The following is a 22,480-nucleotide window of genomic DNA, read 5'->3' on the forward strand; positions in this document are numbered from 1 at the left end:
AGGCAGGAGAATGGCATGAACCCAGGAGGCGGAGCTTGCAGTGAGACGAGATTGCACCGCTGGACTCCAGCCTGGGTGACAGATGGAGACTCCGTCTCAGAAAAAAAAAAAAAAAAAGGAAGGAATTGGTTTGTTACCCTGAATCAATTCTCAGTCTGTGATTCTAAACTGGTCATATTAGAGAAAGGGGAAAAAATTCACATCCCATATAAGGAGCAGAATCTATCAATTCCATTCAATAGACTTTTATTACGTGCCTCTGTGTGATCAAAATTGTGCTAGGCACTCATTCCGAGTCTGTCATAATTGTCAACTGTCTTTGGTATTCTTTTCTTTTTCATGCTCTTGAGCCAGAATCCATTTAATAAAATCTTTTCCATAAGTAGCTAATGGCAGTTACATATCCCTTTCCCTCAGCTGCACTCCAGCCATCTGCACTCACATTTCAGCATAATTACAAACATCAGGGCCCCATCTGGACCAGGAAGGGAGATAAAAACTGAGCTATACTTAGTGGATCCAGAAGATAACAGATTAGAGGGAAATTTTTAAAAATAAAATAAAAGTTATTTTAACTCTTAGATTAGCATTTGAGAAAACCTTATTTGCATTTTTCTCAATCTTGCCAGCTAAATGAGAATGGCTATGGCCCCCTAGTCACCTATATTGGTTTTTTGTCCAAGGTTCCTGGTTCATAATTCCCATAGCCCTTGTTACAGTCTTTTGTGATAATGGGTGTGTTAGGCCTTAGGAAACAGAATCTCTTTCCAGCCTTCCTTTCACCTACCACAGGCAGGACTCTAGTCTTCTCCCACCTTTGTGACTGTGGGTCTTAAGACACTCCCCTGAGAGGTCCCGCCTCATACCCTGGCATAAGAAACACTTCTTATAAAAGCCCAAGAGAAGTGGGTTCAGGGAGCTTCCGGATAGCTGGACACCTGGAGGTTCCCAGAGGGTGGCGCACCAGGGAGGGCATGGGAACTCCGCGCCCCCTCCCCCATGCCTCACCCTAGTGTCTCTTCTTCTGTATCCTTTCCAATATCCTTTATAATAAACCGGTAAATGTTAAGTGTTTCCCTGAGTTCTGTGAGCCACTCCAGCAAATTAGTTGAACCCAAAGAGGGGTCCTGAGAACCTTAACTTGAAGTCAGTTTGTCAGAAGTTCCAGAGGTGCGAACTTACCACTGGTAGGGGGAGCAGTCTTGTGGGACTGAGCCCTCAACCTGGGATTTGACGCTATCTCTGCGAAGATAGTGCGGGAATTGAACTGGAGGACACTCAGCTGGTGTCCAGTGCTTGATGTGTGGGAGTTTTTCCAGAAGTCGCAGAAGTCGTCTTGGTGATTGTTGTGGTGGTGTGAGAGCAGACGGAAAACACAGCTTGAAGAGAGTTTTTCTGACATAGTATGAAACTGCAGCTGCACTGCACTCAGTTGCTAAAAGCCAGAGTTATCAATGGAGTTTAGAAATGGTGGTAGATCTGACTCCTAAGGAGCTGGTTCATTGGATATGTAAGGAAACACAAACTAAGAAGAGGTATGCTAAGCATACAATCCCCTGGTCATTGTTATCTTTAATAACTAAATTCAAAGTGCTGGGTTAGACCTCAGTGTTGGACCAAGTTTAGGTATGAGTTTGTCTGTGCTTTAGCCACTATCCTGAAAGGCACCCACAAAAGAAAAAATTATGCAGAACAACAGAACTACCTGTGAGCCCTCTGGTAATCCAAAAGATAGTCAACAGGGAGAGGGCACAACCCAGGAACTACTGAAACCAGGGCATATAGTGTGAAGGAGTTCCTTCATTTTGTAGATTGGTATCATCAGCTTCCTGAAGAACCTTTACTAAAATGGATTTGGGGTGGATTCTGGACCCACAGCTCATGATGAGATAATCACAGACGGTAAAACAGGATCCAGAGACACAGGAGGTTATTCCTGAGGGAAGAGGCAACCTGGTGAACTAGAGAAAAGCTATTGTGGCCGGGCGTGGTGGCTCACACCTGTAATCCCAGCACTTTGGGAGGCCGAGCTGGGCAGATCATGAGGTCAAGAGATCAAGACCATTCTGGCCAACGTGGTGAAACCCTGTCTCTATGAAAAATACAAAAATTAGCTGGGCATGGTGACATGTGCCTGTAGTCCCAGCTAGTTGGGAGGCTGAGGCAGAAGAATCACTTAAACCCAGGAGGCAGAGGTTGCAGTGAGCTGAGATTGCACAACTGCATACCAGCCTGGCAACAGAGTGAGACTCCTTTTCAAAATAAATAAATAAATAAATAAAGAAAAAAGCTACTGTAAGGTTGTAAGGTCTGTCTGTCCCAAGAAAATGAACTGTTCCTTTCCCCACATAAATGCCATCTAGAACAGCCCAGATGAAGCAGCTGTTCTGCTTAGAGTGCGAGCCATGTGGGACTATCTGGTGATAATCAGATTATTCACTCACTGAATATGCCTGTGTTCCCAGGACATGGTAAATGCTCTGGGTAAGAAAGTACCATTTGCATGGGCACTCCATATAATCTTACTCTGGCAAAATTAAATGACAATCTAGGAAGTTTTACTGAATTTGCTATCTCAGCTTCCCCTCATGGGTTGTACATATACTAATAAAAACGATATGAGTAGTTAACAAGAGGATGGCAAAGGGCAGAAGGAAGAGTCAAGGAACTCATCCCAACCCTTTCCAACAAGGTAAAAATGTTTAAAATATTAAGACATTAGGTGATTCAATGGAGCAAAACAAACAGAAAAATAAAGAGATGTAAAATGGGACTCATGCAAGCATGATAAAATCTTTAGATGGTTATTAAGAAGTGCAATGAATACAGCAAACATTGATGGAGTTAAAACAAGGGTCTTAATACAACACTGTCAAAGTTTGTGGGAGTCAAAGTGATCTCTGGTGATTAAAGAGCCCTAACCAAGTCCTTCCATCTACCCCAGTTAGGAGAAGTTTAAAAAGCCAGAAGACTAAGATTACAAGGAGAAATATGACCTCCAATTGCTTGGAGCAAAAGTTAGACCACTCAATTGAGATAAAGATTGACAAAGGCGTCAGGGTCTCCAGGCTCGACCCCCTTGTGGGAACCCAAAGCCTTTTGCTATGAGTAGGTAAATGATCAGAGAGTGGAGAAGAAAAGTTTCCAGAGCTCCTAGAAATAGGAGTCTCATGCACCGTGGTACCAAAACCCACTGGTAACGTCCTCACTTAGGCTACAATGAAATTGAGAGAACAGAAAAATTTGAGATTTGATAGAACTTGAAATTTGATAGAATTATGAGAATATTTGAATGTGATAGAATTATGAAAGTTGGAATGTTTAAGCAGGCTCTGTGTGAAGTGGTTATATTATGGGGATCAACATTGTATCTGACTGGGGAGTATTTCCCCTACCTAGTATTGTAACACAGAAGACATGTAAATCTGCTCTCCAAACAATGCTATTGAACATGCTAAATTAGAACCAATAAGATTGCTCAAGCCCAAGCAATATAGAGTAGAGGCTGAATGCACAGAGACTTTGTTTGAAAGCCCTATACAGAGCATAGACTAAGGCTTACAGCAAAAGCCTGTGAGTGCCTCCCCATGACAACTACGAGGGCTTTGGACTACAGAATTTCCATTTGAGGGTCAATTATTAGCTTGCTATTGGACATTAATTAAAACTGCCTCTATAACTGAAGGGCGTAAAATAATCTTGAAACCTGAAATACCCATGGTGTCTTGGTGATATCAGAGAAACACTCTAACGGGGATGGAAATGCCTGGAAAAGTTCCATAGTAAAGTGAACAGGATCTTACACAGGATCATACTACCTGGAGAATACAAGGAGAAGATACCAGCAGGGAGCCCCTTTTACCCTAGACTGACTGTGGAACTGTGTGAGGAGCTGCCAAACTCTATCATCATTTAGACAATACCCTATAAACAGTGCTCGACTGACTAACAGAGTTATTTGGTTTGTGGACAGTAGTTCCAAGGTATATGGACAGCATCCTGTTGGAAAACTGTCACTCCTATCAAAGAAGACAAAAACAGGTGAGCCCAGTGGGCTGAATTGCATGTTGTTTTCCTAGCAATGATGGAATAATTTAACAATGATTAAAGCCTCTGTGTTTCAGTTTTTACTGACTCATGGGCAGTGGCCAATTGCCTGGTCATATGGTCAGTGGAAGCCTAGCCCATTAAAGGGATGCCCACATGGGGCACAGCTCTATGGAAACTACTATGGGAATTCAAGGGGTTCATTAAAGTAGGACATGCTGATGGCCATCAGAAGTCCCCTTCAGGTTTGAAAGGTGATTGGATCAATACATATATATATCCCTGTGTGCTCTCCTGTAGTGGCCACCTGGGTCCATGAAATGAGTGGATATGGGAGTACTACAGCAAGGCAGAGATGGACTAAAATGGACATACTCTTCTTGCACACTCTGAAAAACAAAATGCCAGTAAGAACTGTCCAGTTTGTCAGCAAAAGAGACAGAGACTGCCGATGGCTGTGGCAGATTCCCTAGTGGTAAGGGCATGGACATAGCTGGCAAGTGAGACTGATGCCAGTAGCCTTGGAGGGCTACAAATGGGTCTTGACAGGAATAGCCACTGACCCTAGAGAGCGTTTCGCTTATGAAGTGTCAGATGCAAATGCTCAAAATGCTATAAAAAAATAAAAGAAGATAGTGCAGCAATTTGGGTAGCCAGCCATCATCTATTCAGACCAAGGAACACACTGTATAGTCTGTAATGTCCAACAATGAGCAGATAGATATCCTCCTCAGAGTAACAGTTTAATGGAGAAGTGAAACAAGTAACTGAAACATTGGTTGTCTAAAATGGGAGCAGTGAAGGCGTGAAGGGCTGGCTTACTACCTTCATGAGTGCGTTTCTTATTATGCCATAGTCTAACCCCTGGTCTCTGGCCATAAACTCCTGGCACAAAGTTGCTAAAACTCTTCTAATTTCCTGACTGATAAGGGTGCTAGGAGCATCTTGTGTTCTAATACTTGGTTTTTGACCTTGGTTCTTTACACAGAGCTCCTAAATCCCTTGGAAATTCCTGGGTAAGAGGACTGTGTTTTGCTCTAATGAGGCAACTCTTGGTGGCCTCCTGGATAAGGGTTGGTCACTAGAACAAACAAACCATGATTAGAAGCTTGGAGCTTTCAACAAAGCTTCCTCTGGGGAGAAAAGAGGGACTGGAGATTGAGTTAATAATCAATTATACTAAGTAATGAAGCCCCCATAAAAATCTCTAAAATGCAGGGTTCAGAGAGCTTCTGGGTTGGTGAACAAGAATGCATCAAGGGGCTGGGAGGGTGCTGTACCCGAAGAAATCACAGAGGCTCTGTGCCCCTTTCCATATACCTTACTCTACGTACCGCCTCATCTGGTTGTTCAACTGTATCCTTTGCAACTGTATCTTTTGCAATAGCCTTCACGATAAATCAGTAAAAGTAAAAATGTTTTCCTGTGTCTTATGAGACATTATATAAATTATTGAAGCTAAAGAAGGGATTACAGGAAACCCCAATTTATAGTTGAACTTGCAACTGGCATCTGAAGTGGGGGGCAGTCTTGTGGGGCTGAGCCCTTAACCTGTGGGATATGACGTTAACTCCAAGTAGATAGTGTCAGAGTTGAATTGAATTGTGGAACACACAGTTGGTGCCTACAAAAAGGTGGAGAATTTCTTGGTGGGGAAAATCCACACATTGGGTGTCAGAAGTGAAGCGTTGTGTGAGGAGAGAAAAAAGTTTGTTTTTCCCACTTAGTGTAAAATCCAAACTATGAAGATAGAAAATACCTATTTGCCTAAGATGGAAAAACTTCCCATCAATCTACATTCATCTTTGTGAAAGAAAAAATGTTTCTTCCTACCAGGCCCAGCTACGCTTTTAGTTTGTGTGCACAAATCTCTGATTTCAACAAACAATGCATCTTTTATCCAAGTCATAAACAATATTGAGGGTACATGTGTGTAAGTGTGTGTGCATGCACATGCATGTGTGTGTTCAAATGACATCTTGTTTTGCATTTCGGTGATTCAGAAGCAAGATTTAAGACTCTGGAAGCTTGTCATCCAGAAAGCATCAGACCACCAGATCCTCTGGGAAAGTCTTTAGTGTGACCTGCATTGTTGACCTTGTCCCAAGTACACAGGTTATGTGGTCTCACACTCCCATTCACTGGATATCTCTCATAAACTATCACTTAAAATAACTTGCCAAAATACAGGAAGCTATTTTTTAATGGAACATCTTGATTCTTTCTAAACTTCCTGAATCCCATAGACAAGTGCCTCATCAAGAAACAGATGTTCGGCACAAGAAAATATCAAGAAGTGGAAGCTTGACCAAAACAGCTCCACACACTTTGCTAATAATAACAAACACTTGCGAAGGAGAGCCCTTCACATTTTCACAAGTACTTTATTTCGTGTTGCTTTTCTTCTTCTGATTCTAATGTGATAGTTCCAATGTCTTTCTAGAATGTAGAGTTTTAAGTCTCTAAATGATCTGTCCAGATGGGTTAGGTGCTGTTTTGCGCAATGCCTGGGGAAACAGGAAGGAAAACTTGGAGAATATAGAATAAAGGTCTTAGCCTCACTTACTATTCATGAAACCAACACGATCATCAAGTATCTACTGTCTAAAGTATTCAAAAGCTGCTTGGCCAATTCCTTTAAACATTGAAATATTTTCTTTTTGAAGAAGAAAAAGAAATCAGGTTGTTATTTTACCTAGGCATGGCAACTGAATGGAACGCCTTGCAAATAAATACTCTGGACTTTTCAGGAGCTCTACGGTCAGGGTAAATAAGCCTAAAAACACACATGGATTAGCTGTGTTGATAATGCATGCATCCTATAATTAGGTTGACCACACCTACAGATTTTCTAGGAAAGACCCAATTTCTAATGCCTAGTCTGGAGGCAAACTATATGTGCCTAATCTGGTTGGAATTTGCAGTTGCTGAGCATATACACTCCTGACATGGATTTATGCAGTCAGCAGTCTTCATAGCACTTCCAAGAATTGTCAGTACTCCATGATCTACCCAGATGGCAGATGAAAATTGGTTAATTATGTAAAGGCCTAGAAACCCTGACATACTCTTCTCATCCCATCCTCAAAGATGAAAACTTTTCCACTGTTAAGGCAAACGACAAGTTTACCTCTAAGCAGCATTCAGAAGGGCAGGAGTGGGCCACCCTTTCCCACTGGAGAAAATGTAGTGTTGTATAAATGTAGTCAGTGGTGTCACACCCCCGAAGTCAGATGCGTCTGTGTTTACTTTTTTATCTTGCCCTCAATGACCTTACACACTTGAAGAAGAAAAAATGAAGTTACTGTAAATGAAGTGCAAGCATCATACACTGTTAGATTCAGATTCTAATTCATCCTCAAATTGTACAAGAAACTTTTTCTTCATAGAATTCACCAAAATAAAACAGAATCACTTTCCACTGCATATTAATATATACTTTTCACAAATTGGGAGTATATTCTGAACTTATCACAAGTCTTTTAAAGAAATATGGGGTTCTTAATTGAGTCCATTGAGATTTTTAAAAATTATGGGAAGAAAATTGCACATATTTGATTGCTTTTTTTCTTTGTTTTGAGAGAAGTCTCACTCTTATCCCCCAAGTTTGAGTGCAATGGCTCAATCTCGGCTCATTGCAATCTCTGCCTCCCGGGTTCAAATTATTCTCCTGCCTCTGCCTCACAAGTAGGGGGGATTAAGTCGCCTGCCAACACGCCCGGATAATTTTTGTATATTTTAGTAGAGACAGGGTTTCACTATATTGGCCAGGCTGCTCTCGAACTCCTGACCTCAGGTGATCCGCCTGCCTCGGCCTCCCAAAGTGCTGAGATTACAGGCATGAGCGACTGTGCCTGGCGGATTGCTTCTTTTAAGCTACATCTGGAAGTTTGTTTCCCAGGCCTTCCTATATGACTTAGATGAGATACGAATTTAGAATAAAAATGGATTATTTTCTCAAAATCCATGGTGTCCCAATTCAGAATAGGTAGGTGTTGGAGCTAGAAGGAGTATAAAGGACCATATAATTGATCATGTCTTATTACAAATGTAATAGTGATACTCGGAGAGGGGAACTGGTACATGACTTATCCTCCACCGGGTAGTAGAAGCCAGTGTGACAGCTCAGATGCCTGTATTCCCCATCTACTACCTTTCCCACATGTTATATAGCCTCTTAGGCTTGTGTCTAAAAAGACTGTGTTTTACGAATAAATTGCAAAGAAAGAATAAACAGGAAGGCTATTGACCAAGACAGATATAAGATTAAGAAATCTCAATGTGTGAACATTTTTGGATCATAATACAAAAAATCCAGTTGACAAAAGAGCATTGAAAATATGTTGATTCTTTCTGGATATTCAGTGAATTATAGAATTATTGTTAATTTTTAAGTATGATCATGGTTTTTAATGAGTCTTTATTGTTTTGTAAAGAGTTGATATGTTTTGTAAGAAGAAATATATGTTGATAATTTAAAAGACAAAAAACAGGCCGGGCACGCTGGCTCACGCCTGTGATCCCAGCACTTTGGGAGGCCAAGGTGGGCGGATCAAGAGGTCAGGATATCCAGACCATCCTGGTTAACACAGTGAAACCTCGTCTCTACTAAAAATACAAAAAAATTAGCTGAGTGTGGTGGCGGGCCCCTGTAGTCCCAGCTACTCGGGAGGCGGAGGCAGGAGAATGGCGTGAACCCGGGAGGTGAAGTTTGCAGTGAGCTGAGATCGCGCCACCGCACTCCAGCCTGGGCGACAGAGCGAGACTCTGTTTAAAAAAAAAAAAAAGTCAAAAAACAGTAGATGTTGGCACGGATGTGGTAAAAAGGGAACACTTTTACACTGCTGGTGGGAATATAAATTAGTACAACCTCTATGGAAAACAGTATGGGGAGTCCTTAAAGAACTAAAAGTAGAACTACCATTTGATCCAGCAATCCCAATCCAGTGTCCGCCCAAAGGAAAAGAAGTCATTATATGAAGACATATGCACACGCATGTTTAAAGTAACACAATTTGCAGTTGCAAAGATATAGAACTAACCTACATGCCCATCAACCAGCGAGTGGATAAAGAAAATGTGCTATACATACACCATGTTGTATATTAGAATGGAATAATGTCTTTTGCAGCAACTTGGGTGGAGCTGGAGGCTATTATTCTAAGTGAAGTAACTCAGCAATGGAAAACCAGATACTGTATGTTCTCACTTATAAGTGGGAGCTAAGCTATGAGGATGCAAAGGAATAAGAGTGATATAATGGACTGTGGGGAATCAAGGGGCAAGGGTGAAAGGGGATGAGGGATAAAAGACTGCCTATAGGCTACAGTATGCAGTGCTTGGGTGAAGGGTGCACTGAAATCTCAGAAATCACCACTAAAGAACTTATTCATGTAACCAAACACCAACTGTACCCCAAAAACTACTGAAACAAAAGTAACAATAATAATTTTAAAAATATATATGTTGAAAAAATACGGGTAAAGTATTTTTGAAATACTGTGCTATTTTATAAATTTATCTTTATTATTTTTAAAAAGATGAGGTTATGATGAGGAAGGATAAAAAGAAGTAAGTTTTATCAAAGGCTTTGGCACATAATTGACTGACTTAATTGTGTTTTCTTCACTGCCTACAAAGGGGAAAAGAAAGATAAAAGGAAAATAATTATTTAACAGGGGTCCTTCTACTAAAAACTAGTCACCTTACATATAAAATTTCATTTATTTCTTTTAGCACAAGATAAATATCCTCATTCACAAATGAGAAAATGAAGTTCAGAGAGGTTTGGTGACTTCCCAAAGTTCACACAGTAAGGAAGAAATAGAAGTGAAGTTATGACCACCGTTCTTTCTACCCCACACATTACAGTTCAAGGGCTGGTCTTGAGGCCTGGGTGAGACTGTGAGCTCACATCCTTCCTTACTCTGCACATGTTCTTTCCTGTTCCTGAATCCTGTAATCGTAAGAGTAACTTTCTCCAATGTTTAGAAACAATCATGCTTTCACGGTCTTTATCCTCTGGGTGACTCAGCCTTCAAAGTAGTGCAGATACAATGTTATCTGAGAACTGATTAGAACTTTAAAGGAGGAAAGAGATAGGAAACTGTTATCTTCTGGCCTCCAGCCATATTCTGGTTCCTGTTACTAATTATTGATCCTGACTGAATTAATTAAAATTTAGCCCCTTTGCTCTCTGGTCAGCAGTACAGACAAAAACCATTAACACTGGCTCCGGAGACAAAAATAAACTCTCTCCCTAGATATCATCTATCCCATAATAGTGTGTAGTCTTTGCTAGAGAAGGAGAAACAAATTAGATAACCTTTCAGGGATGTTTCAAAATGTAAGATTCTGGGATCTAAAAGTGTTATGAATTGATATGTGGTGATTCAGCATAACCCAGACTAAATGAAAGAAAGAATAGAAAGGGGCAACTAGCTGGAATACAGAATGTAATTCACTAAAGAAGCTTCCACAGTAACTGCATGAGGAACAGACCAGGCAGTACAATTTCCTAGAGCTCACCTAAGGGATACCATCATTACAGCTAAAAGAAGACTCACCTCTTTAACAAGGTTTTCCTCCTTATAGATATGCAGACAGTCTCCCTCACTTTTCTTTTTCTCCTAATCCCCACTCCCCTTCTCTCATAGCAGACACCTGTCTGTATCTAGCAACACACACTCTTTTTTCCATTATGGCCTAAAAGGTCACTACTGATACTGTTCTTGGTCTCCCCAATACCCAAGGAAAGCAGAGAAAACACCAAGCTGTCCTGGAAGTGCTCCTGTCTCTATTTACTGTAAATTCATTCATGCATTCCTTCAACAAAATGTTTATTTGGTGCCTACCATACCAAATACAGTCTATCTTTTTAGTAATTGAATCATTTAGGCAAAGGGGATGACCATCTTACCCCTGAATAAATCTCTTCCATCCTCAGAGTTGGGAACAGATGAGCACTGCGGAAGTTCCCAGAGAACCATATGCAGGGCGTGCTGCCCAGGAGGTTAACTGTGGTTAGAAACTCAGTGGTTTCCCTCCTTGCTGGCCTCTGAGAGATAATATAGGTTGTACATAGACGTCATAACATCAGCCAGTTTGGCTGCACCCTCCCATCTCTGGGTCTCTGCACATACAGGCCTGTCCCCTTGGCCTACATGGCCTTCCTTCTCTCTCCTCTTCCTGTCTAGACCTGGCTAACTCCTCTGTCCTCTTAGACTTTGTTCAAGCATCATCCTTGTAACCTTGTAAATTCTTCCCTGCCCACCAAAAGCTCTAGGGGCCCCGCCTACTACCCCAACTTCTGTGCTTCTTAGCACTTTATAGATATATTCCTTCATAGTGGATTGCAACACTGAGCATTAATTTTTTCTTATTTATCTCCCTAACTGGGCTTAAATTTCCATGGGAGCAGGGCATAGGTCTTTCATCCATATGCCTAAGGCAAGTATACAGGTTTGAAAGGCAATCTAGAGAAATCATTGATATTGTTTCATCAGTAGGAATCAAAATAAATGGTTTTCTTAGTGATCCCCCTCCAAATTTTATTAAATAGTTCATTCACTTTCTTAACGTTCTAAAAGTTTCACTGCAATGTTTTCAAGACGTCTCTAGAATATCAGCTATAGTAAGCTTGAAATTCATACTTATTCTCAGCAAGCATGATCCTAAACCCAACCAAAGGCTCTGCTAGGACCTCTCTCAGGCTTCTTTGATGGTCCTCAATTCACTCCAATTGAGCTATCAGTTGTTCAAATTAATTGCCAGTCTTTAATTCACTTGGTGCTTGCCTTTTCTCTACAATTAGCCCAAGGATGTGCTCATGCCTTTGGAAAAGGCTGTATTTATTAATCCTGAAAACCCAGAAACCTTGACTCACTCTAGCGCTTTTAAAGGTTGAACAGCCTCAGAAGATTAGTTCATTAGCAGTCCTGCTTATTAGCTGCCTTTCTATTCTAAATTGTCCACACTTGACCCACATAAATCAGAGAACATGGGGAAAAATGATTGTTTTGTAAAATAAAAATACATTTTAAAACCAAAATTTTTTAAAAGGAAAAATTTAAAATAAATTTAAAAATAATAAATGTTTGAAAACTGCCTTTCCCATTTACTTCCTATTGCTTCTGAAATTCCTAGCATTGACACACCCTTGAGATGGCCAAAAGCCCCTGTGTGAACAGTGGATTAAGCACATTATACCCTTAGCAACCTTTTTAGTCTGAAACAGAAAGCAGATCTCTGCCAGTCCCCCAGAGTAGCAAAGGGCTTGTAGCTCTTTAAAATACGAATAACTGCACTGGTTCCTTTATATTATGATGATATTTATATTTTTGAGACCTACTGTTCACTAAAATTTTAAGTAGGCCTCACATACTGTTATATATTTAAAGAGGCAAATAATCCAAACTTTTGGGCAATGAATAACCATAAGCACACAGTTTTAAGCCTAACATTCAAAGCTGTAATCATAACATAAAGCAACCAGTTCAATTATTAGTATTTTCAGTTTTTTTAAATAACCCTCTTTTTTCAGAGACGGGGTCTCACTCCGTCACCCAGGCTGGAGTGCAGTGGTGGCAATCACAGCTCACTATAACCTCAGACTCCTGGGCTCAAGCAATTCTCTCACCTCAGCTCCTGAATAGCTGGCACTACAGGTGCTATCCACTGTGCCTGGCTAATATTTGTGGTGTTTTTGTTGTTGTTGTTGTTTGTTTTTTTGTTTTTTTGTTTTTAGAGAGACAGGGTCTCCCTGTGTTGCCCAGGCTGGCCTTAAACTCCTGGCCTCAAGTGATCCTCCCACCTTGGCCTCCCAAAGTGCTGGGATTACAGGCAGGAGTAATGTGCCTGGCCAATAGTAACACTTTTTGTTTCATAATACATTCATCTTTTCCCAAAGAGGACTATTTACTTTAAAATGTAAACTTGTTTAGAGAAATTCAACAGACTCTGAAAATAAAATAAATTTTCAAAAGAAACCTAAAATTCAAACCTGAAAATCATGGGCAAAAATAAGATCTTCAACTGATGCAACTCTTTTCTTTTTCATTGACAGTATAAGACTCTCACCCATGTAGTACAGGTTTCAATATGCCGAGGGCAGCAAATGTGTGCTTATGGTTATTCATTGCCCAAATGTTTGGATTATTTGCCTCTTCAAACATATAAAAGTATGTGAGGCCTACTTAAAATTTCAATAAGCAATAGTCTTAAAATCTAAATAAAGAAACAATAGTTTATTCAAATATATCAAAGTTGACTTTGGCTGAAAGTTTCCCCAAACATGCAGAAAGGAATATTTTTTAGGATTAGATTTCTCCTTACATGTCATGAAAAAGTGAGTCTTTGTTAATTGTTGAAATGTTCTTACCTTATGCGGCAGATTTTGGATATCCTCACCCATTATATATATTCCACCTTTTAATCTTATGGAAAAAAACTTCTCTTTTTGTTGTTAAAAAAAAGTTTATTTTATATTCTTTGCTAATAAAGAGTTGCTGTCAAAAACAATTCCCCTTACAGGAAGCAAATTATTCTCATAATTGCTTTCTTACAAATCAGCATTAGAATCACTGAGCAGGTTGCTTCTGCCATGGCCCAGTGGTTTCAGCACAGGGCTGGGTCCTTGATTATTTTTCATTATTTGATTCTTCATTCCTCCCAAACTTTATTTTTATTTTACATTAATTAATTAATTGATTTTTAGAGATAGGCTCTTGCTCTGTTACCCAGGTTGGGGTACAGTGGTGCAATATGACTCACTGCAGCCTCAAACTTCTGTCCTCAAGGGATCCTCCTGCCTTAGCCTCCCAAAGTGTGAGGATTATAGGCATGAGCCACCATACCCCACCTGATCTCAAACTTTTATAGAAACATAGGAAAATTTTCCTTTAATCACATCTCTTAGTAGTCATTGAGACTAAGCGTACCTCACTTCGTTTACATTATGTTAGAACTGGAAAACATATTAGAGAACAATGAATCCAACTTTTACCTATTAAATTAGCAAATAGAGTCCTGGGAAAGTGAAATAACTTGCTCAGGGACACAAATTCAGATAATGACAAAACTGAGTCTGCACCTTACTCCTTAACTAGTACGGTTTCCACTATGATAAATAATGATATGCTATTCAGATTTTTGTAAACTGAATTTCGTTTCTAATGCCATATAGAAGTTAGAACTGAACTCTTCAGCAGAGCTTTTCATTTAAAACAGATTTTTCATAATGCGTGTTTTTTGCCCTAATTTATTTTATGTGAATTTTAAAATATTTTTGCCTAAGCATTGAAGCATATCCATGTTCCTTTTGTGGCTTGGAGAGAAGAAATGCAAAGGCAGGAGCCTGTGTGGGGGAGGAAGGTGAGAGTCAGAGAATAGAGCCATGGAAGGCAGATTTGGAAGCATTTACTCAAGTATCATCTTCCCCTTAGAATAGACAGTGTTAAACCCTTTCCATGGGTACATGCTAACAGCTTCACAGCTCCACAATTCCATTTCTCTAAAACATTCTTCTCAGGCAGCATTGTAATTAGAAATTACAATGACCCTGTCTACATTCAGAACAGATTATGAAATAACATGTAACAGCGCACAATAATTGCAGTATTCTACCACATTCCAATAAATAAAAGACTCAGTGAATCTATGAAGAAAAAAGCTCACTCCTTTACCACTCACCACTCTTTAATATTCTACATGAACATTAGTTATATCCTGGTGCATAAGAATTTACTGTGCATTAAAAGATAAAGTGATCCAATATTAATGTTGCTAGTGAATCAGATATAACATAGTAATACGAATCATTGAAAGAAATGTACCATCCATATATCTCAGTGAATATTATGCATATTTATGAGAACACATAAAGCAAAATAATGAACATGGCAAATTTCAACAGAAATTTTATTGATTTCTCACCAAATGCCAAGCAATGTGTCATAGAATCACAAAATGCTTGGCAAACTGATGTTACAATCATTCTAAAGTCAATTGTTTGCCAATTAATAAGGTAAGATTTATTCACTACATAAGAGTACACAATTTCAAACAATAAGTAGGCACAGAAGGCACAGAAAATGCTCCCTATTTCTTAGGCTTTCTATATAGTAAGTAAGAGGAAAGAACAGGGTAATAGCAATAAATAGTATCCACCTTTAAAACCTATCCTCTTCCCTAGGATTGGTACAATGGACAATATTGATCCCCTAGTTACAATCTAACTACTACAACTTAACAGCTACAAGTTTCTTTTATATAAATTTAAAAACAATAATAACATTCTGTTTTTATTTAATTATCAATATGTAAGTATGCACAAGGTCATTAGGTAAACTATATTTCTTACTATTAATCATAATAAAAAAAAGTTTGAAAGTCATAATTCAAAGAGTAAATCTCCCTGGAGGTTTCATATTCAGTTACTAGATAGTATTGTTGGGAGAAAAAATTATATGCTACAATATTATCTCCTTAAAAATTATTTTTAGGTTATTTCTAGAGTGGAAGTCATCAAAAAGAAGACCTGAACTTGTACGAGACAGAAGTCATAGATGGCCCAGTAAACAATAAAATCTTCTGAGACAAACATTGCTAATGCCTTTAGGGATGAACATCTGTGCAAGGATCTTCTTTATTTACTTTAAATAACGAGGGATCAAACCCAATTTAACCAAATACATTCTTAACAAAAGGAGAAGCATCCCTACTTCTCTGCATCAGAGAAGATGGTTGGATTAAGTTTTCTAACAAGTAAGATATTTGTACTTCTATTAGCTTAGCCTAGATACCTAGGATTCTCCAGAATATTGTCCAGCCTAGGGGAAACAGGGAAGCCTCAAAGATTTTGATGCATTTATCTGAAAAAGAATGCTAGCTAATAAATAACCCCTGTGTCCCAAGGGCTTTTTCTATGTCTAGCCATCCAGCTACTTCTATCTAATGAGGTCAGAGAACAAAGAACAATGGGAAATTTCCTCTTCCTCACTGCAAACTTGCCTCCCTCTCCCAGTCCCTGTACATTAATAAAAACTAACATTTATACAGTCCTACTAGGTGCCAGACATGGTTCTGAGTGCTTCATATACAATTAATTCATTCAATCCTCATAACCAGCCTGTGAGGTAGAGAACACTTAATATCTCCATTTTACAGATAAGGAAACTGAGCTATATCAAGGTTAAATAAATTGCCCCAAGCCACACAAATAGTAAGTAGTAGAGCCAGGATTCTAATCTAGACAGTTTGATGTTGGAATCTATATCCTTAACCATACAGTTTTTACTCTAAATAAGCACTTATAGAATAGGTGTCTCCTTGAAGGAAATGATGTTCTGGATATTAAATGATGTATGAAATACTCTACATTGTATTAATCTCCTAGCTTGGATCTTCCAAAGTCTCTATATTGTTTACAGAGAAGAGATAATACCCAGTCTACAGTCAAGCACCTGTTTCACCTCAGCTTAGCCACAAACTACAATACCTCTATTACCTCTGGACAGCCTCCCTTGAGTAAAGATTCTCCAAATCTGCATCTCTTAAACCAAAATAACTTGGTTCTCACCTTTCCAGGCATGAGTGGGGCAAAGCTGCAAGTCCTTTGCACATTTTGGCAGGTGGCTTAGCTCCTCCGCTTTAAGTACAACTTCTTAACAGCAGAGCCAGTCTTTGAAAACTTCAAAACTGTCCGGGACGCCTTTCCTTCTGAGGTATATATAGAAGCTCTTTCCCAGCCCTCTGTTGCTCTTCCAGCCAATCCAGAGCCTTAGAGGAAACTGCAGGCTGGAGAGCAGCAGCAGAGGGACCTGAGGTGGAGGAGGGAATCCTTTCTCTGCTGCAGGCACTACTGTGGCATAAGGCTTTCATCTGCTCGTATCACAACACACTCTTGCTGACCGGCCAGGGCAGGGTTAGGCCCTAAACTGTGCACAGGTCATTGGTCGTTTGAACTCCTAATCTCAGGCCAATCACAGGGAAGATGTGAGCTTCCTGTGAAGCAAAGTGCCTTGGACCACTTCAGATCGGTCAAAGTCATAGATTCTGAGGACTGTAAGGGCTCCTGGAGATTGTTTAGCCCAAATTGTTTCACAGTGAAGGAAACTGAAATCTAGGGAATTCAAGGAATGTGTACGTGAGTACTTACCATGTGCCAGGCACTCAGCTGGATCCTAGGAATTCAGAGAAGAAAGAGAAAGCTCCCTGCCCTCAAGACCCCAAAACACATTATAAGTGAGTGATGGAGGCCAGGCTGGGATGTTGTGAGCCTTCAGGGAGCACCAGGCAAGGTTTTCTGGAGCTGAGAGACAAGATCACTGTTTATATAAATCAAAACAAATATGAATAATTACTATATATTCTTTATGAATCCATATGTCTGTGAAGTTACTAAAAAAGTGACCTGAGAGACCAAACACCAAAATCTTAATAGGGATTGAGTATAATGATATTATCCCTGAACTCTGTTAATTCTGTCAGTGGTCTTCTGATTATTCTTTGCTTGGACGACTAATGCTTTGTAATTCTTTGGACCTCCCCACCCTAGCCATCCTTGCCTAGGCTTGTCTTCCCTTTCCCTTCAAACTTTTCCGAACTCCTATCACTCAAGGAATATTTACTTGAATATTTACCAATATTTACCTGAATTGTGTCTCATCCTGTCGGGGCCCAAGGTGCTCATAAGTTAATCTGTAAATGTAAATATCTGAGGTAGGCATGAGTCCAAGCTAAAAACAAGTGGCACTGCATAATCCGTAAGAACAGCTCTAAATTTGCAATTAAAGATTATTCTCATAATTTTCTCTGTTATCTGAAATTAGTTGTTTTAAATGACTCCCTCTTTACCCTTTTTGCAATGGTTGATCAACGGCTGTTACTGGCTTGTAAAGTCAATGCAGTGTATTATGACCTGATGCTTTTAATGAAACAAATTGAATAGACAAATATCCAAGTGCATTGGATGTAGAAAGTTAGTATTGTTTTCTGAAATTTTGACTTTATCAAGACGTATGTGTCCACAGGGTCATCAGGTAAACTATATTTCTTACTATGGATCATAATCAAAAAAGTTTGAAAGTTGTAACTCTAAACCACACACACACACACACACAAACACACACACACACACATATGTTTTTGAGACACAGTCTAGCTCTGTTACCCAGACCAGAGACTGGAGTGCAGTGGCATGATCATAGCTCACTGCATCATCAAACTCTTGGGCACAAGCGATCCTCCCACCTTAGCCTCCTAAGTAGCTGGGACTAAAGGCTCATGCTACCATACCTAGTTAGTTTTAAAATTTTTTGTATAGACAGGGTCTAGCTTTGTCGTCCAGGCTGGTCTTGAGCTTTTCGTTTTGAGCAATGCTCCTGCCTCCGCCTTCCAAACACTAAGCACAATGTCAGGCACATAGACATCTGTAAATACTGAATGAGTTAAACAAACTGTCCAAGTTCTGCCATCTACCGACTGAGTAAACATCGGCAAATCAATTATTTATCATTTTTGAGAGATAGGGACACTGTTGTTGACCATTAAATCTAATAATGGGAATATAAAACCAGTAGAAGAGACTCCTTGGGACAAGAGTCTAAATCACTATTTGATACCAAGGGACCTTGCGGAAATAACAATATGGAAAAGAAAAACTCCAAGTTTAATGTAGAGCAATGGAGGGTGATGTCTTGGCGAGGGCTAAAAATCAAAGCGTGTTTCTGATTGTCGCAAAGGAGATCATGTGATGGACTATTCAAGCATAAAAGTTATCTCGATTTACTAAAACATGGAGTAGAACCCAAAATGTAAAATTCTATAGAAATAATATTAAATCCAACACTTACTTGTTTTTAAAACTTTGTAAGGATGGGATAGCCAGAGAGTATGTAAAAGAGTGTGCTCTAGAAGCAGAAAGTAAAATAGTGATTGCTAGAGGTTAGAAATGGGACAAATGGAGGAGTTGCTATTCAATCAAGTTTCAATAGGTATAAAGTTTCAGTTATGCAAAATGAAAAATTTCTAGGAATCTGCTGTACAACAGTGTGCCCATAGTTAGCAAAAATGTACTGTACACTTAAAAATCTGTGAAGAGAATAGTTTGTATTGTTTTTTTAACCACAGAAAAAAAAAAAAAAGAGTATTCTATGTAAAATAAATTTGAAGTCTTTGAAAAAATAAATTGAACTATTTTGAAATCTCCTTTCCCTCCTGAGAATCCTTCAGAAATGACAGTAAATACATGAAATAGGTATAAATCTGTAATAGCAAAGAAAAAGAGAAACAAGTCATCGTATTCTGAGTGATTTCAACCACTTCTTCATGGAATGTGAAAAGAGGTGATTAGGACTGGTACCTAATGAAACAGGGAAAGGAATTCAGGGGGTGCTTCAAAGAGATATCCATCTGCCCTGGAGGATGCCACAGGGGTTTGGGCTCCAAAGCGCTAGATATTACAGTTCTACACAAGGCAGGAGTTAGCTGTACAAGTGGAAGTAGTGAGAGACACTGAACATTTTCATCAGATGAAAGAATCTCCTGCCCATACAACTGCTCTGATTCAGCTCTAATTCATTTCCTTAAATCGTGTGTAAGTGTCTTTATTTTAACTATTATTAGCAATATGTTTATTGAGATGCATTTTATCACTTCCAATTTGGGGACCTCTGGTACTATGTCATCCATTGTGAACAAGCGTCTCCTCACTAATCTCCCTACTCTCAGTAAGAGTCTCGCCCTAAAGCCAGTTGGGAGCACATGGAGTAAACAGAGGCAAGGTCTTCACCTTCATGTTGCTTGATTTCTCTTTCTTTCTGATAAATGTTTTAAACCGCATGCAAGCTCAACTTATAATTCTACCACTCAGAAATATATACTGTCAATAGGTTGTGATATTGCTTCCATGCCTTTTTTTATTTAAAGAAATAAAGAGGCAATGGATAAAACTAAAGTCCCTGGACTTTATATTAAATATAGTCCTACTGAACCTGCTGGCACCTTGATCTTGAACTTCCCAGCTTCCAGAACTGTGAGAAATAAATGTCCACTGTTTATAAAGTATCCAGTCTCAGGTATTTTGTTGTAACAGCACAAACTAAGACAATATGGGTTCATTAAAAGTATATAGTTTATGTTGCCTTTTTATTTTTTTAATGAAAAAAAGAGGACTCTCATGTCCATTATTTTCCCCTTTCATCACACTCAGGACCTATTAAGATTTTCGTGTATGGTCTTCCAGATCATTTTTTAATGTCCTCATATACATATGTACTATGATCTGAATGCTTCCCCCACAACTCATGTGTTGAAACTTAATAATCATCAATGTGATAATATTCAGAGGTGGGGCCTTTAGGAGGTGATTAAGCCATGAGGTCAGAGCTCTCATGGATGAGATTAGAGCCTTTATAAAAGGGCTTGAGGGAGGGGGTTCATTTTCTTCTGCTTTTCTGCCATGTTAGGAGACAGTAACAAGGCACCATCTTGGAGAAGCAGAGAGCAGCTCTCATCAGACACTGAACCTGCTGGCACCTTGATCTTGAACTTCCCAGCTTGCAAAACGGCAATAAATAAATTTCTTTATTTATAAAGCACCCAGTCTCAGGTATTTTGTTATAGCAGCACAAACTAAGACAATATGGATTCATAAAAAGTATATAGTAATTATTGGTATGTATTTTGATTTATATAAATATAATCTGCATCTTTTATTATTTAAAATTATGAATTTTTGTTTTTGTTTTTAGATTATAATGACAACTACATTATTGAATAATTTCTATGTATTAATCATCTTTTAAAACACTTCATATATTTCCACAATCACAACAAAAGCATGAGGTAAGTGGTATAATTTTTGCTATTTCAAAGAGAAAACACCTGATCATATAAATGGATGAAATTGTTTAGGATTAAAAACCATCAGTATTAACATGGGAAGTATAAAGTCTATACCTCTAGTTTATGCTTTTTAATTGCTGGAAAGAATTCTGTCATATGAATCTAAGAATCATTAGAATCAAAGAATCTAAATATAATTGCATTTCTTTATAGACCCATTGTTAAATAGTTAGGTCATTTCTAATTGCTTCTGGCAAAAGTACTTAAATTAATATTCCTATATATGTCTCCTGGTGCATTTATCTATAATGTAGTTCATAAAATGAAACTGCTGAGAGGTGTAACATGCAAAATTATCATGCAATCAGACCAATTTAGACTCCTAACAAAAATGTATGAGAGCCTCATTTTCCCCAATATACAACACTTGCCAAGCTTTAATTTTTTCCAGTGACAGGCAAAAAATACCAAGTATTTTTCATTTGTACATTTCTAATTACTAGGGAATTTGAGCTTCCATTCATATACATATTGGCCATTTTAATTTTTCTTCCATTAGTTGTATATTCCCATGCTTTAAACAATTTAATTATCTGACTTTTTAAAATTGGTGTGCAAGAATTCTGTATAAAAATAATGAAACTAAATATGGAAGAAAGGAGAAAAGAAAAGTAGAAATAGATCATTGATTGTTGTAGAAGCCGTTAAAGAATACCAATAAAATTGGATAAACCAGATAACAGGCTAAATAAGAAAACAGGAAATGAAAGGCACTAAGAAAATTATATATACAAAGGTAACCATTAGAACAGAAATATAAATCCTCCTAAATATCAAAAAATTAAAAAAGGAAGATTAAAAGACAAAGAATAAACAGTTCATAGAGAATGAAATATAGAAAATATCACAAAAGACACACAATTATACAATATTGTGTGATAGAATTTTGAGAGCAAACATATATCAGTAAATATAAATGTTCATAAATTTTCCATTAAAAGAAAAGTTTTAGTTAGGCTTACAAATAAAACCCAGCCTGGGTAACAAAGTGAGACCCCATCTCTACAAAAGTAATTTTTAAGAAAGGTAGCCAGGCATGGTGGTGGATGCCTGTAGTGCCAGCTACTCAGTAGGCTGAGGCAGGAGGATTACTTGAGCCCAGGAGTTCAAGGCTGCAGTGAGCTATGATAGTGTACACTCCAATCTTGGGCAACAGAGCAAGACTCCATCTCCATTTAAGAAAAAAAAAAGAAAGAAGTAAAACCTAACTATATTCTGCATACAAAGGACATACCTAAAACAAAGTTATTTAGAAAGATTAAACATAAAGAAATGGACAAGGGTATAACTGACATAAACAACAAGAAAGCAAGAGAAGTAAACCTGACAGAAGATAAATCCAAGCCAAAATGTACTGAACATAACAAAGGCAAATACTTTTTAAGGCTTAAAAGCCACAACTTAAAATGGAAATATTAAATATAAATATTTTTGCACAAAATAACACAGCGACTACCTTTCTGGTACTTACAAACACACTAGTAATCAGAGACTGGCCTGCCTTATTCTTAGTACAAGAAAGAGAACA

The 22,480-nt window shown here is 38.5% G+C and overlaps 1 protein-coding gene and 1 long non-coding RNA gene across 5 annotated transcripts in view; one reads left to right on the forward strand and one right to left on the reverse strand.

Annotated features, from left to right (window-relative positions):
• The window catches only part of RGS5 (regulator of G-protein signaling 5), a 172,473-nt gene that overhangs the window by 37,959 nt on the left and 112,034 nt on the right, over positions 1-22,480 (reverse strand). The window contains exon 1 of one of the 4 annotated variants that reach the window (XM_011972883.1): positions 16,625-17,006. The exons of 2 other annotated variants lie outside the window; for them this stretch is intronic. In XM_011972883.1, the coding sequence (XP_011828273.1) occupies positions 16,625-16,668 (44 nt within the window). In that variant the 5' untranslated portion in view covers positions 16,669-17,006. Of the gene's footprint in view, positions 1-16,624; positions 17,007-22,480 lie in introns of those variants that run through there. One more of the 4 variants, XM_011972882.1, reaches the window with a different exon arrangement.
• LOC105534197 overlaps positions 1-22,480 on the forward strand; it is a 51,216-nt gene that overhangs the window by 24,195 nt on the left and 4,541 nt on the right. The window contains exon 3 of the long non-coding RNA XR_001005228.1: positions 20,514-20,656. This is a non-coding gene — a long non-coding RNA (uncharacterized LOC105534197). The remainder of the gene's footprint in view (positions 1-20,513; positions 20,657-22,480) is intronic.

The sequence above is a fragment of the Mandrillus leucophaeus genome, unplaced genomic scaffold (assembly GCF_000951045.1).
Source record: "Mandrillus leucophaeus isolate KB7577 unplaced genomic scaffold, Mleu.le_1.0 Scaffold1312, whole genome shotgun sequence".
In the NCBI taxonomy this organism is placed as follows: Eukaryota; Metazoa; Chordata; class Mammalia; order Primates; family Cercopithecidae; genus Mandrillus; species Mandrillus leucophaeus.